Raw genomic sequence first — 19,646 nt, forward strand, 5'->3', positions numbered from 1 at the left:
CTTTTCTCCTCCTTGGTCCAAGGACAGTAGCCACCTGGTGCTTGTGAATCCTGTAATTACCTCCAGAGTTGCCGATTTTTCTGGAGACCAGCCCACACCGCTATAATTCAGGAGCAGTCCTGGGAGAGCCCAGGGAGCCAAAACAGGTTGGGAACAGAAGAAGGTGGGCTCCACACCACATGGAAGATTTTCCAGCAGATCTTCCAGAAAGCTGGGCCTAGTGGTGGGCATGGACTCTACGGGGTTCAAACTCACAGGTCTAAACTAAGAAGAAAGAAGCATGCTGAGGGTCTTTGCCAAAGTTATCAACATGCATGAGCTGACCAGGGATGATACAGACTCGGTGTGTTTCTCTAGTGTCTGCAAATGTCCCTTGGGCTGAATCCTGAGGCCAATGTCCCCTCTGGCCAGGGAATTGTGCCCATTCCTTGGTCAGAAAGATGGGCCAAGGATGGTGCCAAAGAGGCAGGAGGGAAGCCACCTGCAGAAGCCAGAGGCAGGGATCAAAATGACAGGGATTTCTTCCTCAGACCAGTTGTTCTGGTAGCTCAGAAGAGTGTGGAAGAGGATGGGGCTTGAGGCTGGGCTGAGGGTCTGAGCAGCACCAAGGACCAGAATCATCCAGGGCCATTGATCTGCCCACACTGCACCCGGGTCAGGGAAGAGGGAAGTGCCCATGGGGTTCAGGTGAGAGGCCCTGGAAACTCAGCCTGCAGGCAGGTTTAAGCTCTGGGTACTTGATGTCGGGGGCCTGAGAGGGGTATGGTTGCTGCCCGGCCAAGACTGGCCTGGGGATCCTGGGGGGAAGGTTGCCTGGTGCTTCTAGCCACCCTCCCCCACAGGCTCCTCTGGGTCCCAGGGCACCACCCCTCCCCCACACACCCATGTGAGACGCCCTAGTGTGTCTGGACTCCCCCCAAGGCTTCTGAGGCAGAAATCACCCAGAAGAAAAGGGAACTTCAGGAAGCAAGCTGTGCCAGCCAGGTTTCAATCCCGTTCTTAGTTGTTGCAGCTTGTGGAGGAGTTCACAAGTCAGGGGCCGGGGCTGGGAGGGGCCAGCAGCCCCCAGGGCCAGGGCCAGAGCAGGACACTAGCTCGGTGAGTTGGGTGGGCAGGGAGCAGCTGGTCTGCAGAGGAGAGGGGGCCAGAGCCAAGGGAGAGGGTGGAGGGGCATTGGTGGGAACTTCCAGACCTACACAGGGAAACAGCCACAAGAAGTCTGAAATGAGCAGAGTAGGGAACGGGCCTTGAGGCTCAGAGAACAACTGGCCACTCGGGGTGAGTGGCTGGCCACATGGGGTTGGGAGCTGCCCACTGCAGAGACCAAGGAGCAGTGGGAGTGGCACAGCCACACCAACAGAGCTGGATGCCAAAGGCAGGCAGAGGCAGGCTGCAGGGGGCCCTGAGCCACTGGAGACAGTGCCAGGATAGGTGGGTGGAGGTCTGGGAGCTTCATAGTGTCTGATTTGGGCTGGGGGCACAGGGCAGAGCCATGTTTTGGGTCATGGTTGGGGGTCAGCACTGGTCCTGCCAGTGGGGAGATCAGGGGCCTAAGCTGGGCTTCGGGAGGTTGAGGTGAGGCCTGACAGGGGCCAGGAACTCATCTGGGAGGAAACTAGGGAAATGGGTCTTGGGTAGGGGGTACGAGGAATTGGGGACTACAAGCTGAGAGCTGGGAGATATGGGTTGGGAGATAGGGCTAGAGGCTGGTTGTTAGGGACAAGGATCTAGGGGCTCAGATCTGGTGAACAAGCTCATAACTGGGTGCTAGGAGCTGGGAGCTAGGTGCTAGGGGCTTGGTGTTGGGGGGATAGTAGCAGAGAGCTGGGGGCTGGGAGCTGAGAGCTGGGAGCTGAGTGCTAGATGCTAGGGGCTGGACACAGAGACTGAATCCTAGGGGCTTGTAGCTAAGTGATAGGAGCTGTGTGTTAGGAGCTGGGAGCTGAAGAGTGGAAGCTGGGGGGCTGGGGGCTGGGTGCTGGGAGTTAGAAGCTGGGAGCTGGAATCTGGGAGCCAGGTGCTAGGGACTTGGGGCTGGGTACTATGTGTTGTGAGCTGGGGCTAGGGACTGGGTGCTAGGAGATGGGATCTGAGGAATAGGGGTTAGAAGCTGAGAGCTAGGAGCTAATGGCTGAGATCTGCGAGCTCAAGGATAGGGGCAGGGTGCAAGGAGCTGGGAGCTGTGAGATGGGGACTGGAAACTGGGTGCTGAGAGCTGGTGGCTGGGAGCTGTGGCTAGGGACCGAAAGCCTGGATCTGAGAGCTGGTGGTTGGTGGATGAATGCTGGGAGCTGAGAGGTCAGAACTAGGGCTGGGAGTTGGGTGCTAGGAGCTGGGGGCTGGGGCTGAGAGCTGAGGGCTGGTAGGTGATGCTGAGAGCTGACTGGTAGGTTCTGAGGCTGGGAGCTTGATGCTAGGAGCTGGGGGCTGGGAGCTGGAGCCTAGAAGCTGGGGGTTGGGAGCCAGGGGCTGGGAGCTGGGAACTAGGAGCTGGGGGTTGGGAGCAGAGAGCTATGAGCTAGGGACTGGGAGCTGGGTGCTAGGAAGTGGGTACTAGGAGCTGGGACTGGGAGGTGGGGGCTAGGAGCTGGGTATGGGGAGCTGGGGGTTAGGAGCTGGGGGCTGGGAGCTAGGTGCTATGAACTGGGGGCTGAGAGCTGAGCGCTAGGAGCTGGGGGCTCGGAGCTGAGGGCTAGAAGCTCAGGGCTGGGAGCTGGTGCCTAGGAGCTGGAGACCGTGACCTGGGTGCTAGGAGCTGGCTGCTAGGGGCTGGGGACTAATAGCTGGGACCTTGGGATTGCCAGAAGCTGGGAAATAGGAGCTGGGAGCTCGGGGCTACAAGCTGGAAGCTAAGATCTGGGGGCTAGGAGCTAGGGGCTTGGAGCTGGGGGCTAGAAGCTAGGGGCTTGTAGCTGGGGGCTAGGAGCTGGGGAATAAGAGTTAGGAAGTATGGGCTAGGAGCTGGTGGCTAGGATCTGGGCACTAGGAGCTAGGGGCTAGGAGCTGGGGGTTAAGAGTTGGGGGCTGGGAGCTAGGTGCTATGAGCTGGGGGCTGGGAGCTAAGGGCAAGGAGTTCAGGGCTAGGAGCTGAGGCCTAGGAGTTGGAGGCTGTGACCTAGGTGCAAGGAGATGGCTGCTAAGAGCTAGTAGCTGGGGGCTTGGATTTGGTTGCCAAGAGCTGGGGATTAGGAGCTGGGGGCTGGGAGGTGGGGGCTAGGAGCTGTGTGCTAGGAGCTGGGGGCTCAGTGCTAGGAGCTCAGGGCTGGGAGTGGTAGCTGGTAGCTGAGAGCTGGGAGCTAGGAGCTGATTGCTAGGAGCTTGGGGCTAGAAGCTGGCTACTAGGAGCTGGGTGCTAGGAGTTTGGGGTTGGGAGATGAGAGCTCGGAGCTGGGGGCTAGGAGCTGGGGTCTTATTCCTAGGAGTGGGGCTAGGAGCTGGCTGCTAAGAGCTGGGGGCTAGAAGCTAGGGGGGCTGGGGGCTGGGTACTAGGAACTGGGAGCTCAGTGCTAGAAGTTTTTTGGTAGGAGCTGGGAGCTAAGAGCTGGGGGCTAGGAGCTGGGGGCTGCGGGAGCAGGCGGCTAGGAGCCAGGGGCTAGGAGGTAGGGGCTTGTAGCTAGGAGCTGGGGCTAGGAGCTAGGGGCCAGGAGCTGGGTATGAGGAGCTTGGGGCTGGGAGCTGGGGTTTAGGAACTGAGTGATAGGAGCTGGGGGCTGAGTGCTAGGAGCTAGGTGTTAGGAGCTGGGAGCTGAGAGCAGAGGACTAGGGCCTAGGAGCTGGGGGCTGGGAGCTGAAAGCTGGGTTTGAGGAGCTGGTTGTTAGGAGTTAGGGGCTGGGAGCTACAAGCCAAAAGCTGTGTACTAGGAGCTGGGGGCTGGGGGCTGCAGGCCTAGAGCTGGAGGCTGGTAAGTGAATGCTGGGAGGTGACAGGTACATGCTAGGACTGGGAGCTGGGTGCAGGGAAAGGGAAATGGGAGCTAAGAGCTGATGACTGCATCCTGGGGGCCTGGTGCCAAGAGCTATGCACTGGGAGTTGGAATTGAGAGCTGGGGGCTGTAGCCTAGGCACTAAGTGCTGGGTGCTAGGAACCGGTTGCTAAGAGCTAGGGGCTGGGTCCTGGGAGCTGGATGCTAAGAGCTGGGGCTGGGAGCTGGGGGCTAGGGTTGAGAGGTGGGGGCTGGGGACTGGGAACTGGAGGCTAGGAACTGGGAGCTGAGGGCAGGGACCTGAGGGCTAGGAATTGATTGCTAGGAGCTGGAAGCCAAAGACTGGGAGCTGAGTCTGGTGAGTGAATGCTGGAAGCTGAGAGGTAGGTGCTAGAGCTGGGAGCCAGGTGCTAGGAGCTGGAGGATGGGGGCTGGGAGCTGGGACCTGAGAGCTGAGGGCTGGGAGCTGGAGGCTAGGAGCTAGAAGCTGAGAGCTGGGGGTGGGGATGGGGGCTGGGAGCTGTGAGTTAGGGGCTAGGGGCAGGTAGCTGAGAAGTAGGGACTGGGGATAGGGGTCTGGAGGCTGGTTGCTAAGAGCTGGGAGTTGAAGGCTGGGAGCTAGGAGCTAAGGGCTGGGTGCTGTATGCTAGGAACTGATGGCTATGGGCTAGAAGCTGGTGGCTGAGAACTAGGGAATGGGGGCAGGGGCTGGGAGCTGAGAGCTAGGAGCTCTGGGCTAGGCTAGGGATTGGAGGCTAGAAGCTGGGGGTTAGTAGCTGAGTGCTAGGAGCTGGCCGCTAAGAGCTGGGGTGTGGGCTGGGAGATGGATGCTAGGAACTGGGGAATGGGAGCTGAGGGCTGGGTGCTAGGACCTGGGGGCTGAATGCTGAGAGCTGGTAGTTGGGAGCCAGGAGCTGGGGGCTGGTAGCTGGCCAGTGGGTTCTGGGAGCTGGGGGCTAGAAACTGAGAGTTAGGAGCTGTGATTTGGGAGCTGGGTACAGGGAGTTGATGTCAGAGAGCTGGGGCCCAGAGTTGTGGGTGGTAGTTGGTTGCTCTGACAGGTGAGACTGAGGGCCTTGGCAGCTGAACAGCCGGGCCTAGGGTGGGTCTCCTGGTGGCCCAGGGAACAAGCCCAGTGCTGGCAAGTGAGTGAATAGAGGAGGGCCACCTGGCAGGTCTGGGCTAAATGTGCTGGGGCCGGCAGAAGGGCAGAAGGCCTGAGGACACGGAACTGGGGCCTGAGCTCAGGGCCTGTGTGGGGGGCCTCAGGGCAGCAGCGAAGAAAGCTCAGGGGAGTCCTGCATGAGCTAGGACAGGGGCTCTGGTTGGTCAGTGCTGAGGGCCCTGAGGAGGGCAAGGTGCTTTGGGCTGGGAAAGCTGGAAGGGGCCGGGCCTGAGCTGACTGATGGGAGCAGGTGGGCAGAGGCAGGAGACGACTGGCAGGAGCTCCTGGGCTGGGGCAGGGAGGGGACCCTGGGCAGTGGAGGCCCCAGGGCTGAGGGAGAAGCCAGAGGCTCTTCCAAAGGGCTCAGCTCTGTTTCAGGGGTGGTGGCATTATGGGGCGGGAACACAAGGTGGCTGACCCAGCAGAGGGTCCTGAGCAGGGGCTGCTGGAACCTGTGGTATAAATAATGGGCAAGGGATGGGGGCTGCCAGCGGGGACCATAGCCAGAGGGTAGAGACCTGGAAAGGGTGGGCTTCAGCTTCTGAAGCCTGAGGACTCAGGGACAGAGGGTGCACTCGACCTGCCTGGGGCTCACAGTATTGGCACAAGCAGGGAAGAAGAGGATCCAAGGGCAGGTGCACAGCTCCCACCTGGGCTAAGACGGACTGAGGTGCCCTGGTTTCAGGGGCTGCTGGGCTAGGAAGCAGGCCCTGAGGGTGGGTGGGGCTCAGGCTGAACTGACAGACCTGGAAGCCAGATGGGCAAAGGCAGGGGCAGGCTGAGTTTGGGTTGTGGAGGGAGCAGAAGGTGGTGCTTTGGGGCTAGCTCAGGCCGGACCATGCTAGGAAGAGGAAGCGTCTGGGTGAGCTAGGAGCTGGACAGTGGCCTGGAAGTACAGGTAGGCCACAGCGCAGGGAGTGGGGGTGCTGGATTGGTTGAGTCACAGGGGGCCACAGGAGCACAGGCCCAGAGGAGCAGATTAGAAGGAGCCTGGGCTGGGGGCTTGGGCTGGGCCAGTGGAGACAGGCAAGCAGGGCAGAGAAAGGCATGCCCATGTCCCCGGGTGTTGTTCCATGATAGAGAGGGACCTGGCCAGCCGTCATTGACATGAGATAAGGCCTGGGCAGCCTTCCCTACAGAGAGAGATCCTTCCTGGAGGGAGGCGGTGGACTCCTGGAGACCTGGTGACACAGAAGGGTGAGAGAGGAGAAACAAGAGGCTCTGGGTGGAGCACCCTGTACAGGAATTCTGGTACAATGCGGCAAAGGCTGCCACTCCCAAGTACAGGAATGGGCTAGGACAAGAGGGGCCAGAGGTGGTCACTGGCTGAAAGACCATAGAGAAGCTGGCTGGAGCTGGAGCCCACAGTCAGGGGTCAGGCAGAGGAGGTAGGGAACATGGTGCCACCAACATTAACGCTAATGGATAAGCAAAGTGGGAGGAAGGGACTGGGACACCCCAGGGCTGAGCTGACTCTAGGTGGCCTTGAGAAGCTGGCCAGGCTGATCGAGCCAGCCCCATGGTCCTGGGCTTCCAGGCTGCTTGTCCTGGAAGCACAAGAGGTCAGAGATGTCCCAGGCCTGGCAATTTCCTAGGGGCCTCCAGGGAGGGGGTGCTGAGGTGGGAGTGGGTAGGGCTGGCCAGCTGTGTGACCCAGGTATATGCCTCAGATGTGTTCCTCAGGTGTGCACTCCTGGCGCCTGTGAGCACAGAGAACAGGCCTGGTAGACAGTCAGCCAGGATCAGCCTGTGCACACGGTCATGTAGGCTCCCTCTCTTGCAGCCTCCACCACGGCCCCATCAGTCTTCCCCCTGGCCCCCGGCTGTGGGACCACACCCGAATCCAAGGTGGCCCTGGCCTGCCTGGTCACCAACTACTTCCCAGAGCCAGTGACGGTGTCCTGGAACTCTGGAGCCCTGTCTGGAGCACGCACCTTCCCGGCCGTCCTGCAGTCGTCCGGCCTGTACTCCCTCAGTAGTATGGTGACCGTGCCTGCCAGCGGCTGGACCAGCCAGACCTACATTTGCAACGTTGCCCACCCAGCCAGCAACACCAAGGTGGACAAGAAGATCGGTGAGCCATGAGCACGGTTGCACTGGGGGACCCGCAGCCTGTGTCCCCAGCAGACAGATTCAGGGTCAGCCTGAGGCCCCTGACACACCAAGAGATGCAGAGAAAGAGGAGCAACCACTGTCTGTCTCCTCCCACTAAAGGGCTCTGCCTGCCCCACTCTTGGGTCCCCAAAATTCAAGGAGGGTGCATCCTGGGGTCATCCGCCAGGCACAGGGGACACACAGGCTGGATACCCATAATCCTAGTCTCGGGGCTCAGAATTGGACGGTGGGGCTCAGAGCTGTCAACAGCTGCATGGAAGAGCCTAACTTGACCTCATCCCAGTCTGAGGGCAAAACATTCCCTTCCCCAGCTGGGATGCCCACTCTCCTTTCCACTAAGATAACCCTGTCTGTCTGTCAGCTCCCTCTACAGGTGAACAAACCCCCCGCCCCAAGAAACCTGAATGCTCCGAATGCAAGTGCCCAGGTAAAGTGAGCCCCACCCTCTCTAAAAGGAGCCAGCCCCAGTGGGAGGACAAGCCCAATCCATGCCCTAGCCCCCATGGCCCTGTCACTGACTTTCAGCTCTTCCCACCAGCTCCTGAACTCCTGGGAGGACCTTCCATCTTCATCTTCCCTCCCAAAGCCAAGGACACCCTCGTGATCGCCCGAACCCCTGAGGTGACATGCGTGGTGGTAGACGTGGACCAGGACTACCCTGAGGTCCAGTTCAGCTGGTATGTGGATGGCAAAGAGGTGGACACAGCCAAGACCAGCCTGCAGGAGGAGCTGTACAACAGCACGTACCGTGTGGTCAGCTCACTCCCTATCACACACCAGGACTGGCTCAAGGGCAAAGAGTACAAGTGCAAGGTCAACAATGGGGCCCTCCCATCACCTATTGAGAAGGTCATCTCCAAGGCCAAAGGTGAAGCAGCAGGAGGGCAAGAAGGGGTAGACAACCCCTTCCTCTGCACTGGGAATAACTCTCTCCACCTTTGTCCCCACAGGGCAGCCCTGGGAGCCAAAGGTGTATGCCCTGCCCCCACATCGAGATGAGCTGACCAAGGACAAGGTCAGCATCACGTGCCTGGTGAAGGCATTCTACCCGTCTGATATTGATGTTACGTGGCAGAGGAACCAGCAGCCAGAGCCTGAGAAGAGCTATGAGAACACCGAACCCCAGCTCGAGGCTGATGGGACCTTCTTTCTGTACAGCAAGCTCACAGTGCCCAAGGACAGATGGCAGCAAGGAGATATTTTTACCTGCGTGGTGCTGCACGAGGCGCTGCACAACCACTACATCCAGAAATCCATCTCCCTGTCTCCTGGTAAATGAGTGCTGGCCAGCAGGCCCAGCAAGTGCCTCCCCCACCACTTGCCAGGGCCCCTGTGCACACTTGGAACCTTACCTGTAAATACCCCCAGGTGATCCACCCAGAAAATAAAAGCACACAGCTCTGTCCTGGGGTCCTGCAAGACTGGCATGATTCTTTCTGAGGCCCACGTGAGCCTGGGCTCTGCGGGGCTGTGGGGTCAGGCGGGGCCTGAGATCTGCACTATCACCACTGAGGGAGAGCGTGGGGGGTCTGTGCAGGCCACATGGGAGAAGCCAGCCTTAGGCAGGCTGCTACAGGCACAGGTCCTTTGCCAACAGTATCTCTTCTCTGGGTCCGTCCTCCAGCCAGCAGCTACTCTGGGCTGGAGTGGGGGAGGGAGCACATAGATGCAACTAGGGAAGCTGTGTGGTAGAGAGAGTATCTGACTTGTCCCCTGGGGTCCCTGTCCACAGGGCTTTGTAGGAGCTCCCCATGGTGGCTCTGTGTTCACACGGAGGCGCCTGGATATGGGGACACGCCCTCTTTTTCCACTGGGGCTCCAAGAACAGACCACTCCACACAACACACTCAAGATGCAGGCAGTCTGCCCAGGAGAGGGAGGGCACCAACCAGACACCCACATGGACACAGAACTCAGACCCACGAAAAAGAAGCCTCTCCTGCTAAACAACACTCTAGCACCCACGGATTATCTTCACACATACTGCACACACGCACACACAAATACATGGATCACAGTGCACACACACACAAACACACACACGTAAACACATGGGCATGTAGGTACACATAAAATCACACATACTTGTACAGACAAATGCATGGCACACACGCACTCACTCATATTCACACACACAGATATACACACATACATACACACGCACGCATATGCACAATTTAAAACATGCAAACACACAGGCACACATGCACTTATAAGCAAACACATGCACCCACACACATGTGCATACATGGGCATGCATGCACACACAAACACGTGGACACATTCACACACACACATGAAGGACTCCCCTTATACACTGGGACTTCACACAGGGCAAACTAACTGTACAATGTCTGTGAGCACAAGCCCAGGTCACACGAACACACACACTAGCCTCATCCCACACACTCCAAAGCTGCACGTCTGCCCCATGGGTTGCTCCCAGCTCATCTGTACCTGACCAACTCAGACAGGTCAGTACCTGTGAGGACCCACATGCTTGCTCCCAGTTCCACCCTCCAGAGCTGCTGAAAAGGGCGAGACTCCTGCTCTCCTCACATCACCACGAGCTCAATCCTGTGATGACAAAAACTGTCACCGGCCTCCTGCACACTCACACTCCTATGCCCTCACACATGGGGTCAAAAGCCCTTCACTGTCTCCAGCATCACATCTTAACACTGTGCTTCCCTGGGAAGGGCAGACTGTATTGTCCCTCCTGCCTCTGGACCTTTTCAACCAGGGGAGATGCAAAGGAAGGTCCGGGGCCCAAGCAGGAGGCAGGGGGACCTGGGATGGCTATGTCCCGGGATAGCCCCTTATGCTGCCCTCACCAGCCTAGTGCTGGTAGGTGAGCAAAAGCCAGTGGTTCTCACAGCTGGTTGGGCCGTAAGCTGGGACAGGTGTTCCCAGCCATGCTGCAGTCCAAGCTGTAGGAGAGGGATGGGACTGAGGACAGTACCCAAGGCTGGGGAGGGGTCCCAGCACTATTCTGAGAAACCATAGAAGAGCCATGGCCAGAGACAGCTGACCATGGGGCCCTACTTGCTCAGCCCTTCCTGGGAGGGGACAGGCAGGAAGGGCAGGGTGAAGGGACTAGAGGGCCACCCCCAGCATGGATGGGGCCCTTCCTCCTGTACCTTCTTGTCTCCGATCTCTGCGCCAGCCCCCACAGCAGGGAGACCCTCATTAATCCCTCATCCCCTTCCCAGAGCTGCACCCCGATGAGAGCTGTGCGGAGGTTCAGGATGGGGAGCTGGACGGACTGTGGACCACCATCTCCATCTTCGTCACCCTCTTCCTGCTCAGCATGTGCTACAGCGCCATCATCACCCTCTTCAAGGTCTGATGCTCAGGACCTCTACCCCATGCCAGCACCCAGCCATCACTCCCCACAGTGGGCTACTCTGCCAGTAAGGTCCCCATGCATGGAGCAGCTGGACTCTAGGCTTGTAGATAGAGGGAGAGAGGGAGCATCAGGGCTCAGGGCCTGGGGCCATAGGGGACTGGGTTGGCCTGCTCACTGTGGTCACGCTGTCACCCGCAGATCAAGTGGATCTTCTCCTCGGTGGCGGAGCTGAAGCGGACCATCATCCCCGATTACAGAAATATGATCGGGCAGGCTGGCTAGGGGCTGCTGAGAGAGGAACACATAGAAGCCAAACCCACCACAGGCTTCAGTGGTTCCACCCTCCACCCAAGCTCCACTCTGCCCTCTGATACCACCACTCCTGACCACTCGCTGCCCTTTGACCATGCTATCTCATTTCCCTCCTGTGAGGGAACCTGCTGGACAGCAGGTTCCCCCCAGAACCAGCAGCCTGGATGCCCCCCTACCCTAAACCTAAGCACTATTTATAGTAGCACAAGGAGCGCCAGTGGGGTTATCGCACTGGGAGACCCTCAGAGTCAGCTGTGCATGTCCATTCTGGAGGATGGGATGGGCCAGTATTTCCCATGTTCATTTGGAGGAGGGACCTCAGTTCAGGCCCCACCCTAGGCCTGGTTCTGAGAGACACCAAATCTCAAAGATCTTTGAGGTGACACCATGTGCCAAGACAGGGTAGCCACTGACCATCACCCCCAGCAGGATGCTCTCTGGGAAGTGCTGCAACCTTCACTGAATGGCCCTTCCTCCAGCCCTCACCTGACCAGTTCCACCCTGGGAGACCGCTGGGATTCCCCCACCACTTCTGTGGCCCCTGGCCTGAGGAAGAGGCTCCTTTTCATTTTTAACTGGGGAGTTGGTCTCTGGCTCTTGGGAAGGGGCTTTCCATCCAATCCAGGAGTCTCATGTAGTACTCTTACATGAACGGTTCAACCTAATGGACAGGAGCTCCCAGCCTCTGCCTACATGAGGGCCAGTCAAAGGGTTTGACCCAGGATACCCACCATCTCCCAGCCACCAACAGAGTTCCAGCTCAAGGCCCAGCCTCGCTGCCACCCAGGAGGCCACCTGAGAAGGCCTGGGCCATACCCACAGACACTGCAGGGTCTGGGGGGTGCAAGGGCAGGACCTCTGGGTGAGGGTGGCATATGCACCAATCAGGAAGGACATCAGGTCTGAGGGGCAAGTGGCCGGAAAGCCTCCTGGAAAGAGGCCTGGTGACTGGTGCCCGAATGGTCAGTACGTGCCATAGGAGGCCACCTCCATGGGCCTCGGGACAGAGGTGGCCAAATAGAAACAGAATGGAGACGAGGAGAATGACAAGATGCTGAGTGGGCATCTGGTGAACAAAACTCTGATGGGGAGTCAGGCCAGCCCAGTCGCCTGCACTGCACAGAGGTCCCAGGGCCAAGCATTGCCACCCCTCTGGGCTCCGTCTCCTGTCTTCCCTTCGAGCAAATATTCAGCAGAGTCACACCACAAAGGAACCAGAATGCTGACCCCACATTTTAAGGTGGGAAGAAGAATGACGCAAATGGAAGCAAACGACACCAAAGAAATGCCACATCCATCAGCTTTATAGCTTCTTACCTCTTTTTAATTTTCTGAATTCCCTTGATTTTCTTTCACGTAAATGTGTTGTTTTTGTTTTCCCATTACAATAAAATGGTCTTAAACCACACCAAGTATCATACTAGTAGTCTTTCTATAGTGACACCATTTCAACCCTTCAAATACCAACCCCAGTAGTGAGATTGCCCAAGCCATGGGTCCCAGAGCACCCTGCACATACTCAGATCCCGGCACTGGCCAGGGTCCCTTGGGAATCCCCACCATCGGTGTCCTTTCTTCTCCAGCACACTTCTACCTCACAGTAAGGAAGGCATCAGATGTGTCTGCCCATTTGCTCTGTGGTGTAGACAAGACAAATCGGCCTGAGGACAGCCTCCACCCTCACTGGAGGGACTGTGGCTAGCATTGTGTGGGACAAAGTCTGAGCCGACACCCATGGTTCCAGGTGGTTGAGGATAGCAGTCCAGGAGTAGTGATCTCAGCACCTGAGATGGATGGATCGAGGAGGTTCCAGGAGGCTATTCAAGGATGCCCCTGAGGCTGGGGGAGCAGAGCACAAAGGCACTACATAGGAATTATGTCTAGCCTTGGCCATCACTGTGCTGGAAGGGAGGCCAGAACCAGGTGGGATGACCAAAAAAGGGCCATCAAAGAGCCAGGCCAAAAGCACCTTTCAGTTGCTGACCCATGTCCTGGAGGCTGTAGGGAGGTACAGGTAATTTTATTCAGGGAAGGAGTATGGAGGGGTTCATTGGATGGTGCTGCTTGGGAGCTGCTCTGAAGACAGGGAGGATAGGAGAGGCAGCTATGAGAGTCCAGGCTCAACTTCTGGAATAGCTGTGAGTGGGAAGCAGGGGCCATGCAACAGACATGATTGGGTTCTTGCCACTTGTCTTACTTCTGTAGGGCTGCCTTAAGAGAAATACCACAACTGGAAGGATTTAAAGAGCCGGAATTTATTGTCTCACATTTCAGGAGGGTAGAATCAGAGCATCAGCTCTAAGGAGAGAAGGGGGCCTACCCTTGTTCATAGCCCCAGCAGTCGCTTGGCATTCCTTGGTGTTTGTCTTCACCCTGTGTGTGTCTCTGTGTCTATCCTGCTCTTTTTATAAGACACCAGTCAGAAATGATTAGGCGTAGGAACCACCCTACTCAGTATGACCTCATTACATGACAAAGACTAACCTGTTTCCGAACAGGGTCACACTTACAGGTACAGGATTAAGACTTAAACATAATTTATTTTTTTAAGGGGGGGAAGAGGGTAGGGATGGTATTGGTGGTTCAGTGGTAGAATTCTCAACTTCCATGCATGAGACCTGGATTCAATTTCTGGCAAACATGCCACCTGTCAATCAGTGGAGGCTTGCATCCTGGACAGCTTTCAGCAGAGCTCCAGGCTAAGTTGGACTAGGAAGAAACACCTGGTGAACTACTTCTGAAAATCAACCAATGAAAACTCTACGGATTATAATGGCTTGATCCACAACCAGTCGTGGTACTCAAACAAGACAGGGCAGCACTTTGTTCCACAGTACACAGGCTCACCATGAGTTGGGGGCTGACGTGACAGCAAAGAATAACAAGAACTCTCCCATTTACAGAGTGAACGTAATTTTGGGGGGGGACACAATTCACCCCATAACACCACCAGAGGGTCCTTGCATTAGACACAGGGCCAAGCTTCAGGGAGCCTGAGATGGAGCAGGTTGTGCTCCATAAGTGCTGCCAAATTGTGGCCCTTTAAACCATAAGGCTTTCGTTTTGTGGAGCTACATGCAAGGGGCAAAGGGACCTGGGTGTACCCTTGGATCCTCGCCTGAGAGGCCATGCAGACAATAGGATACACCACCTGCCAGCCCTATCCTAGCTAAGGAGAGAGCTCCCAAGATGCCATCGGTCTATTCACACACATGGACACCAAATAGAAGCCAGGACACGGCCAAGTAAACACAGATGAAGACAGAGGAGACAGATGACCAGAGGGATCTCCACCTGGAGAAGATTCTGGCCCTCGAAACTTGCCTGGAACTCTAAGCATGGGCACCCCCTTTCCTGCAGGTCTGCATGAAGCAAAGGCTGCCACGATCTAACCTCCACAGTGCCCTCGTGACCCATGGCTCAATCCCAGCACATGATGGCCAGGCCATGCAGGACGTCCATGGTGTGAAGTCCAAGGATGGTATCTAAGCGTGCCTTCAAGTTTGCAGGGCTGCAGTTTGGGCAAGAAGAGGAGAGAAATGAGCACTGACATCCTAGCCCCTTCTTCATGTTGTATCCCACTGTCTAGCCCAGGCCCTGGTATGGATGTGGCCAGGGCTGGGTAGATGGCAAAGGTCAGTGACATGACCAATGTCACCCCACTGGCATGTGGAGTGGTGGGTCTGTGTCTGGACCTCTGGATTCCAGGCTAGTAACCTTCCCCAACATGACCAATATCACCCCACTGGCATGTGGAGTTGTGGGTCTGTACATGGACCTCTGGATTCGAGGCTAGTAACCTTGCCCCACATATGGCCATCCCCCAACCTCTGTTCAAATGTAGGCTGCAGAAGTTCAGGCCAGAGGAAAGAGACCAGAGGGGAGGTAAGAGCTTGTCCATACAGGATGTGAGAAAAGACCACACCAAGATGGGCCCAGTGGCACCAGGGAATACAAAGACAGACCGGGAAGGTGTGATGCACAAAATGCACAAGACCTAGCAACACATGGGCTCTCAGGCAGACTGTGCTGAGCTCACCAGCTGTATCCACATCCTGATGGTAAATCACAGTACTGCTCTTCATTATTCACTGCCCCCTAATTGCTGTGAGCATGCTGTCCCCCTGAGAGGAGAATACACATGTCACCACTGATATTGGCCTTGGTGTCCCACCTTGTTTCCAAAGTGTGGCTCCACCATTGCTCCTTTTCTCTTGCTTGAGATCAGCATGTTCCAGAAAGCACTTCTATTTCAGCCTGGATCCCAGAATAAAGAAGGCAATGACAACATAGCCACACAGAGTCACAGACAACTGCAAGAGATATAGAAATGGGAGAGAAATAAAGCTATTATGCTACAAGCCATTTCCATTTGGGGGTTGCTTGTTACCATGGCATGTCCTAGCAAAAGCATTGTCAAAATGCTTCTCCAGTACTTGAGGTAACTCGAATAAGCAGTAAAAGATGACAATAACCATGCCTGATGTTTGCACAGTGTTTTGACTTTTCAGAGTTTTCTGAGACTGTCTTAGTGTTTTAGGGCTATTATAAAAAATATCACTAAATGAGTGGCTTCAAAGAAGAGAAATTTGTCTCACAGTTCTGAAGGCTGGAAGTCCAAAGCAGGGTCTTGACCATGTCGATTGCCACCAAGGGCTCCCTCCATGCCTCTCTCCTAGCTTCTAGTGGCTGCCAGAAATCCATGAAAATCCTTGGCTTGCTATCATATCTGCCTCATCGTTCTTCTGTCTCCCTGTCTCTGGCTAACTTCTTCCCTTTTATAAGACACCTTTCAAAAGGGATTAGGACTAGGACACATCCTACTCCTGTGTGACTTAACTGATAACATGTTTTATAAGAGACCTCATTTTCTAAAACAAATTCAGAGTTACAAGTACAGGGGTTAGGACTTCAACATATCCTTTTAGGGGACACAATTTAATCCACAACAGAAACCCTTCTCTCATTTCATGCTGATAATACCCCCTAAGAAGTAGGGGAGGGTGTGGAAGCTATACCACCGGTATTCAGATACCAGCACAGTCACCCACAGAGGACAGGTTTTAGCTGAGCTTCCAGACTAAGACAGACTGGAAAGAAGGAGCAGGCAATCTACTTCGGAAAAGCATTAGCCAGTGAAAACCTTATGAATAGCAGCGGAACATTCTCTGATATAGTGCTGGAAGATGAGCCCCCAGGTTGGAAGGCACTCAAAAGATGACTGGGAAAGAGCTGCCTCCTCAAAGTAGAGTCGACCTTAATGACGTGGATGGAGTAAAGCTTTCGGGACCTTCATTTGCTGATGTGGCACGACTCAAAATGAGAAGAAACAGCTGCAAACATCCATTAATAATCGGAACCTGGAATGTACGAAATATGAATCTAGGAAAATTGGAAATCATCAAAAATGAAATGGAACTGAAATGGACTGGTATTGGCCATTTTGAATTGGACATTCATATAGTCTACTATGCTGGGAATGACAACTCAAAGAGGAATGGTGTTGCATTCATCGTCAAAAAGAATGTTTCAAGATCTATCCTGAAGTACAACGCTGTCAGTGATAGGATAATATCCATACGCCTACAAGGAGGACCAGTGAATATGACTATTATTCAAATTTATGCACCAACCACTGGGGCCAAACAGGAAGAAATAGAAGATTTTTATCAGCTGCTGCAGTCTGAAACTGATCAAACAAGCAATCAAGATGCATTGATAATTACTGGTGACTGGAATGCAAAAGTTGGAAGCAAAGAAGAAGGATCAGTAGTTGGAAAATATGGTCTTGGTGATAGAAACAATGCTGGAAATCGAATGATAGAATTTTGGAAGACCAACGACTTCTCCATTGCAAATACCTTCTTTCACCAACATAAACGGTGACTATACACATGGATCTCGCCAGATGGAACACAAAGAAATCAAATTGACTACATCTGTGGAAAGACATGGTGGAAAAGCTCAATATCATCAGTCAGAACAAGGCCAGGGACCAACTGCGGAACAGACCATCAATTGCTTATAAGCAAGTTCAAGCTGAAACTGAAGAAATTCAGAGGAAGTCCACGAGAGCCAAAATATGACCTTGAACATACCTCATCTGAATTTAGAGACCATCTCAAGAACAGATTTGATGCATTGAACACTAGTGACCGATGACCAGAAGAGTTGTGGAATGACATTAAGGACATCATCCATGAAGAAAGCAAGAGGTCACTGAAAGACAGGAAAGAAAGAAGAGACCAAGGTAGATGTCAGAGGAGACTCTGAAACTTGCTCTTGAGCATCGAGCAGCTAAAGCAAAAGGAAGAATTCATGAAGTAAAGGAACTGAACAGATTTCAAAGGGCCTCTCCAGAAGACAAAATAAAGTATTATAATGACATGTGCAAAGAGCTGGAGATGGAAAACCAAAAGGGAAGAACATGCTCGGCGTTTCTCAAGCTGAAAGAACTGAAGAAAAATTCAAGCCTTGAGTTGCAATAGTCAAGGATTCCATGGGGAAAATATTAAAAGATGCAGGAAGCATCAAAAGAATATGGAAGGAATACACAGGGCCATTATAACACAAAGAATTAGTCGATATTCAACCATTTTAAGAGGTGGCATATGATCAGGAACTGATGGCTCTGAAGGAAGGTGTCCAAGCTGCTCTGAGGGCATTGGCCAAAAACGAGGCTCCAGGAATTGATGGAATATCAATTGAGATGTTTCAACAATCAGATGCGGCGCTGGACGTGCTCACTCGTTTATGCCAAGAAATATGGAAGACAGCTTCCTGGCCAACTGATTGGAAGTGATACGTATTTATGCCTATTCCCAAGAAAGGTGATCCAACTGAATGTGGAAATTATAGAACAATATCATTAATATCACACACAAGCAAAATTCTGCTAAAGATCATTCAAAAAGGGCTGCAGCAGTATACGGACAGGGAACTGCCAGAAATTCAGGCCGGTTTCAGAAGAGGACGTGAAACCACGGATATCATTGCTGATGTCGGATGGATCCTGGCTGAAAGCAGAGAATACCAGAAGGATGTTTACCTGTGTTTTATTGATTATTGAAAGGCATTTGGCTGTGTGGATCGTAACAAACTATGGATAACACTGCGAAGAACGGGAATTCCAGAACACTTAATTGTGCTCATGAAGAACTTTTGCATAGATCAAGAGACAGTTGTTCGGACAGAACAAGGGGATACTGATTGGTTTAAAGTCAGGAAAGGTGTGCGTCAGGGGTGCATTCTTTCACCATACCTATTTAACCTGTATGCTGAACAAATAATCCGAGGAGCTGGACTATATGAAGAAGAACAGGGCGTCAGGATTGGAGGAAGATTCATTAACAACCTGTGTTATGCACATGACACAACCTTGCTTGCTGAAACTGAAGAGGACTTGAAGCACTTACCAATGAAGATTGAAGACCACAGCCTTCAGTATGGATTACACCTCAACATAAAGAAAAAAAAAATCCTTACAACTGGACCAATGAGCAACATCATGATAAACGGAGAAAAGATTGAAGTTGTCAAGGATTTCATTTTACTTGGGTCCACAATCAACAGCCATGGAAGCAGCAGTCAAGAAATTAAAAGACGCATTGTATTGGGCAAATCTGCTGCAATGGACCTCTTCAAAGTGTTGAAGAGCAAAGATGTCACCCTGAAGACTAAGGTGCACCTGACCCAGCCATGGTATTTTCAATCACATCATATGCACGTGAAAGCTGGACAATGAATAAGGAAGACCAAAGGAGAGTTGACACCTTTGAATTGTGGTGTTGGCAAAGAATGTTGAATATACCATGGTCTGCCAAAAGAACAAACAAATCTGTCTTAGAAGAAGTACAACCACAATGCTCCTTAGAAGCAAGGATGGCGAGACTGTGTCTTAGGTACTTTGGACATATTGCTTGGCAGAGTACAGGGTCAGCGGAAAAGGACATCATGCTTGGCAGACTACAGGGTCAGTGGAAAAGAGGAAGACCCTCAACGAGGTGGATTGACACAGTGGCTGCAACGATGGGCTCAAGCATAACAACGATTGTGAGGATGGCGCAGGACCAGGCAGTGTTTTGTTCTGTTGTGCATAGGGTTGCTATGGGTCGGAACTGACTCAACGGTACCTAAAAACAAGAAGTAGGAGTCACTGTCTCAATTTTACTGGTGAAGAAACAAAGACTTTAAAGAGGCTTCAGCATCCTACTTGTGGGTAGGATGCAAGAACTTGAACTCAGGTATTTGGACTCCAAAGTTCATATGCCTTCTACTATCCCACACTGCCTTTTAAGAAGATTTCAGAAAACTATCCTGACCTCACTCCTGCAAAAGGGGAAAAGCAGGACTCAACCTAACCACTAAAAATCAGACCCTAAGGAGATTCCTCCAGCCCACAGAAGACAGAGTGCCCTAGGAAGTTCTTTGAAGACACCATCTATTTGTTTCCTAAACAAGTATTTACCAAATGGAAACTTGGCCCTAGATGTCACTAGGCATCAGGCACACAGACAGGGCTTCTGCCTTCAAGAAATTTGGAGCGTGGGGACAGAGGCAGGTATCAAGTACGTAATTCCACAATTATTTAAGTACAATTGTGGTAAGTGGTATGAATGAAAACTACGGGAGGCTACAAGGTCATGTAACAGAAAGAAGTGAACCCAGTATATGGATTTAGAGAAGGCTTTCTTAAGGGAGTGCCCTTGAACAATTCCCATAGAGGAAGCATGTTGTCGAGCTCAGATCTGCTCATCAACACCTGGTCTCCTGTCCTTTTTGG

The 19,646-nt window shown here is 53.6% G+C and overlaps 3 gene segments (V, D, J or C); all 3 read left to right on the forward strand.

Annotated features, from left to right (window-relative positions):
- LOC104846692 (immunoglobulin heavy constant gamma 1-like) overlaps positions 1-19,646 on the forward strand; it is a 398,675-nt gene that overhangs the window by 259,819 nt on the left and 119,210 nt on the right.
- The window catches only part of LOC135228350 (immunoglobulin heavy constant gamma 1-like), a 441,642-nt gene that overhangs the window by 258,804 nt on the left and 163,192 nt on the right, over positions 1-19,646 (forward strand).
- On the forward strand, positions 969-12,288 carry LOC135228351 (immunoglobulin heavy constant gamma 1-like). The segment is given in 7 exon segments: positions 969-1,098; positions 6,872-7,162; positions 7,565-7,630; positions 7,742-8,071; positions 8,154-8,474; positions 10,416-10,546; positions 10,751-12,288. Coding segments are annotated over 6 exon segments (1,026 nt in total).

The sequence above is a fragment of the Loxodonta africana genome, chromosome 21 (genome assembly GCF_030014295.1).
Source record: "Loxodonta africana isolate mLoxAfr1 chromosome 21, mLoxAfr1.hap2, whole genome shotgun sequence".
Classification (NCBI taxonomy): domain Eukaryota; kingdom Metazoa; phylum Chordata; class Mammalia; order Proboscidea; family Elephantidae; genus Loxodonta; species Loxodonta africana.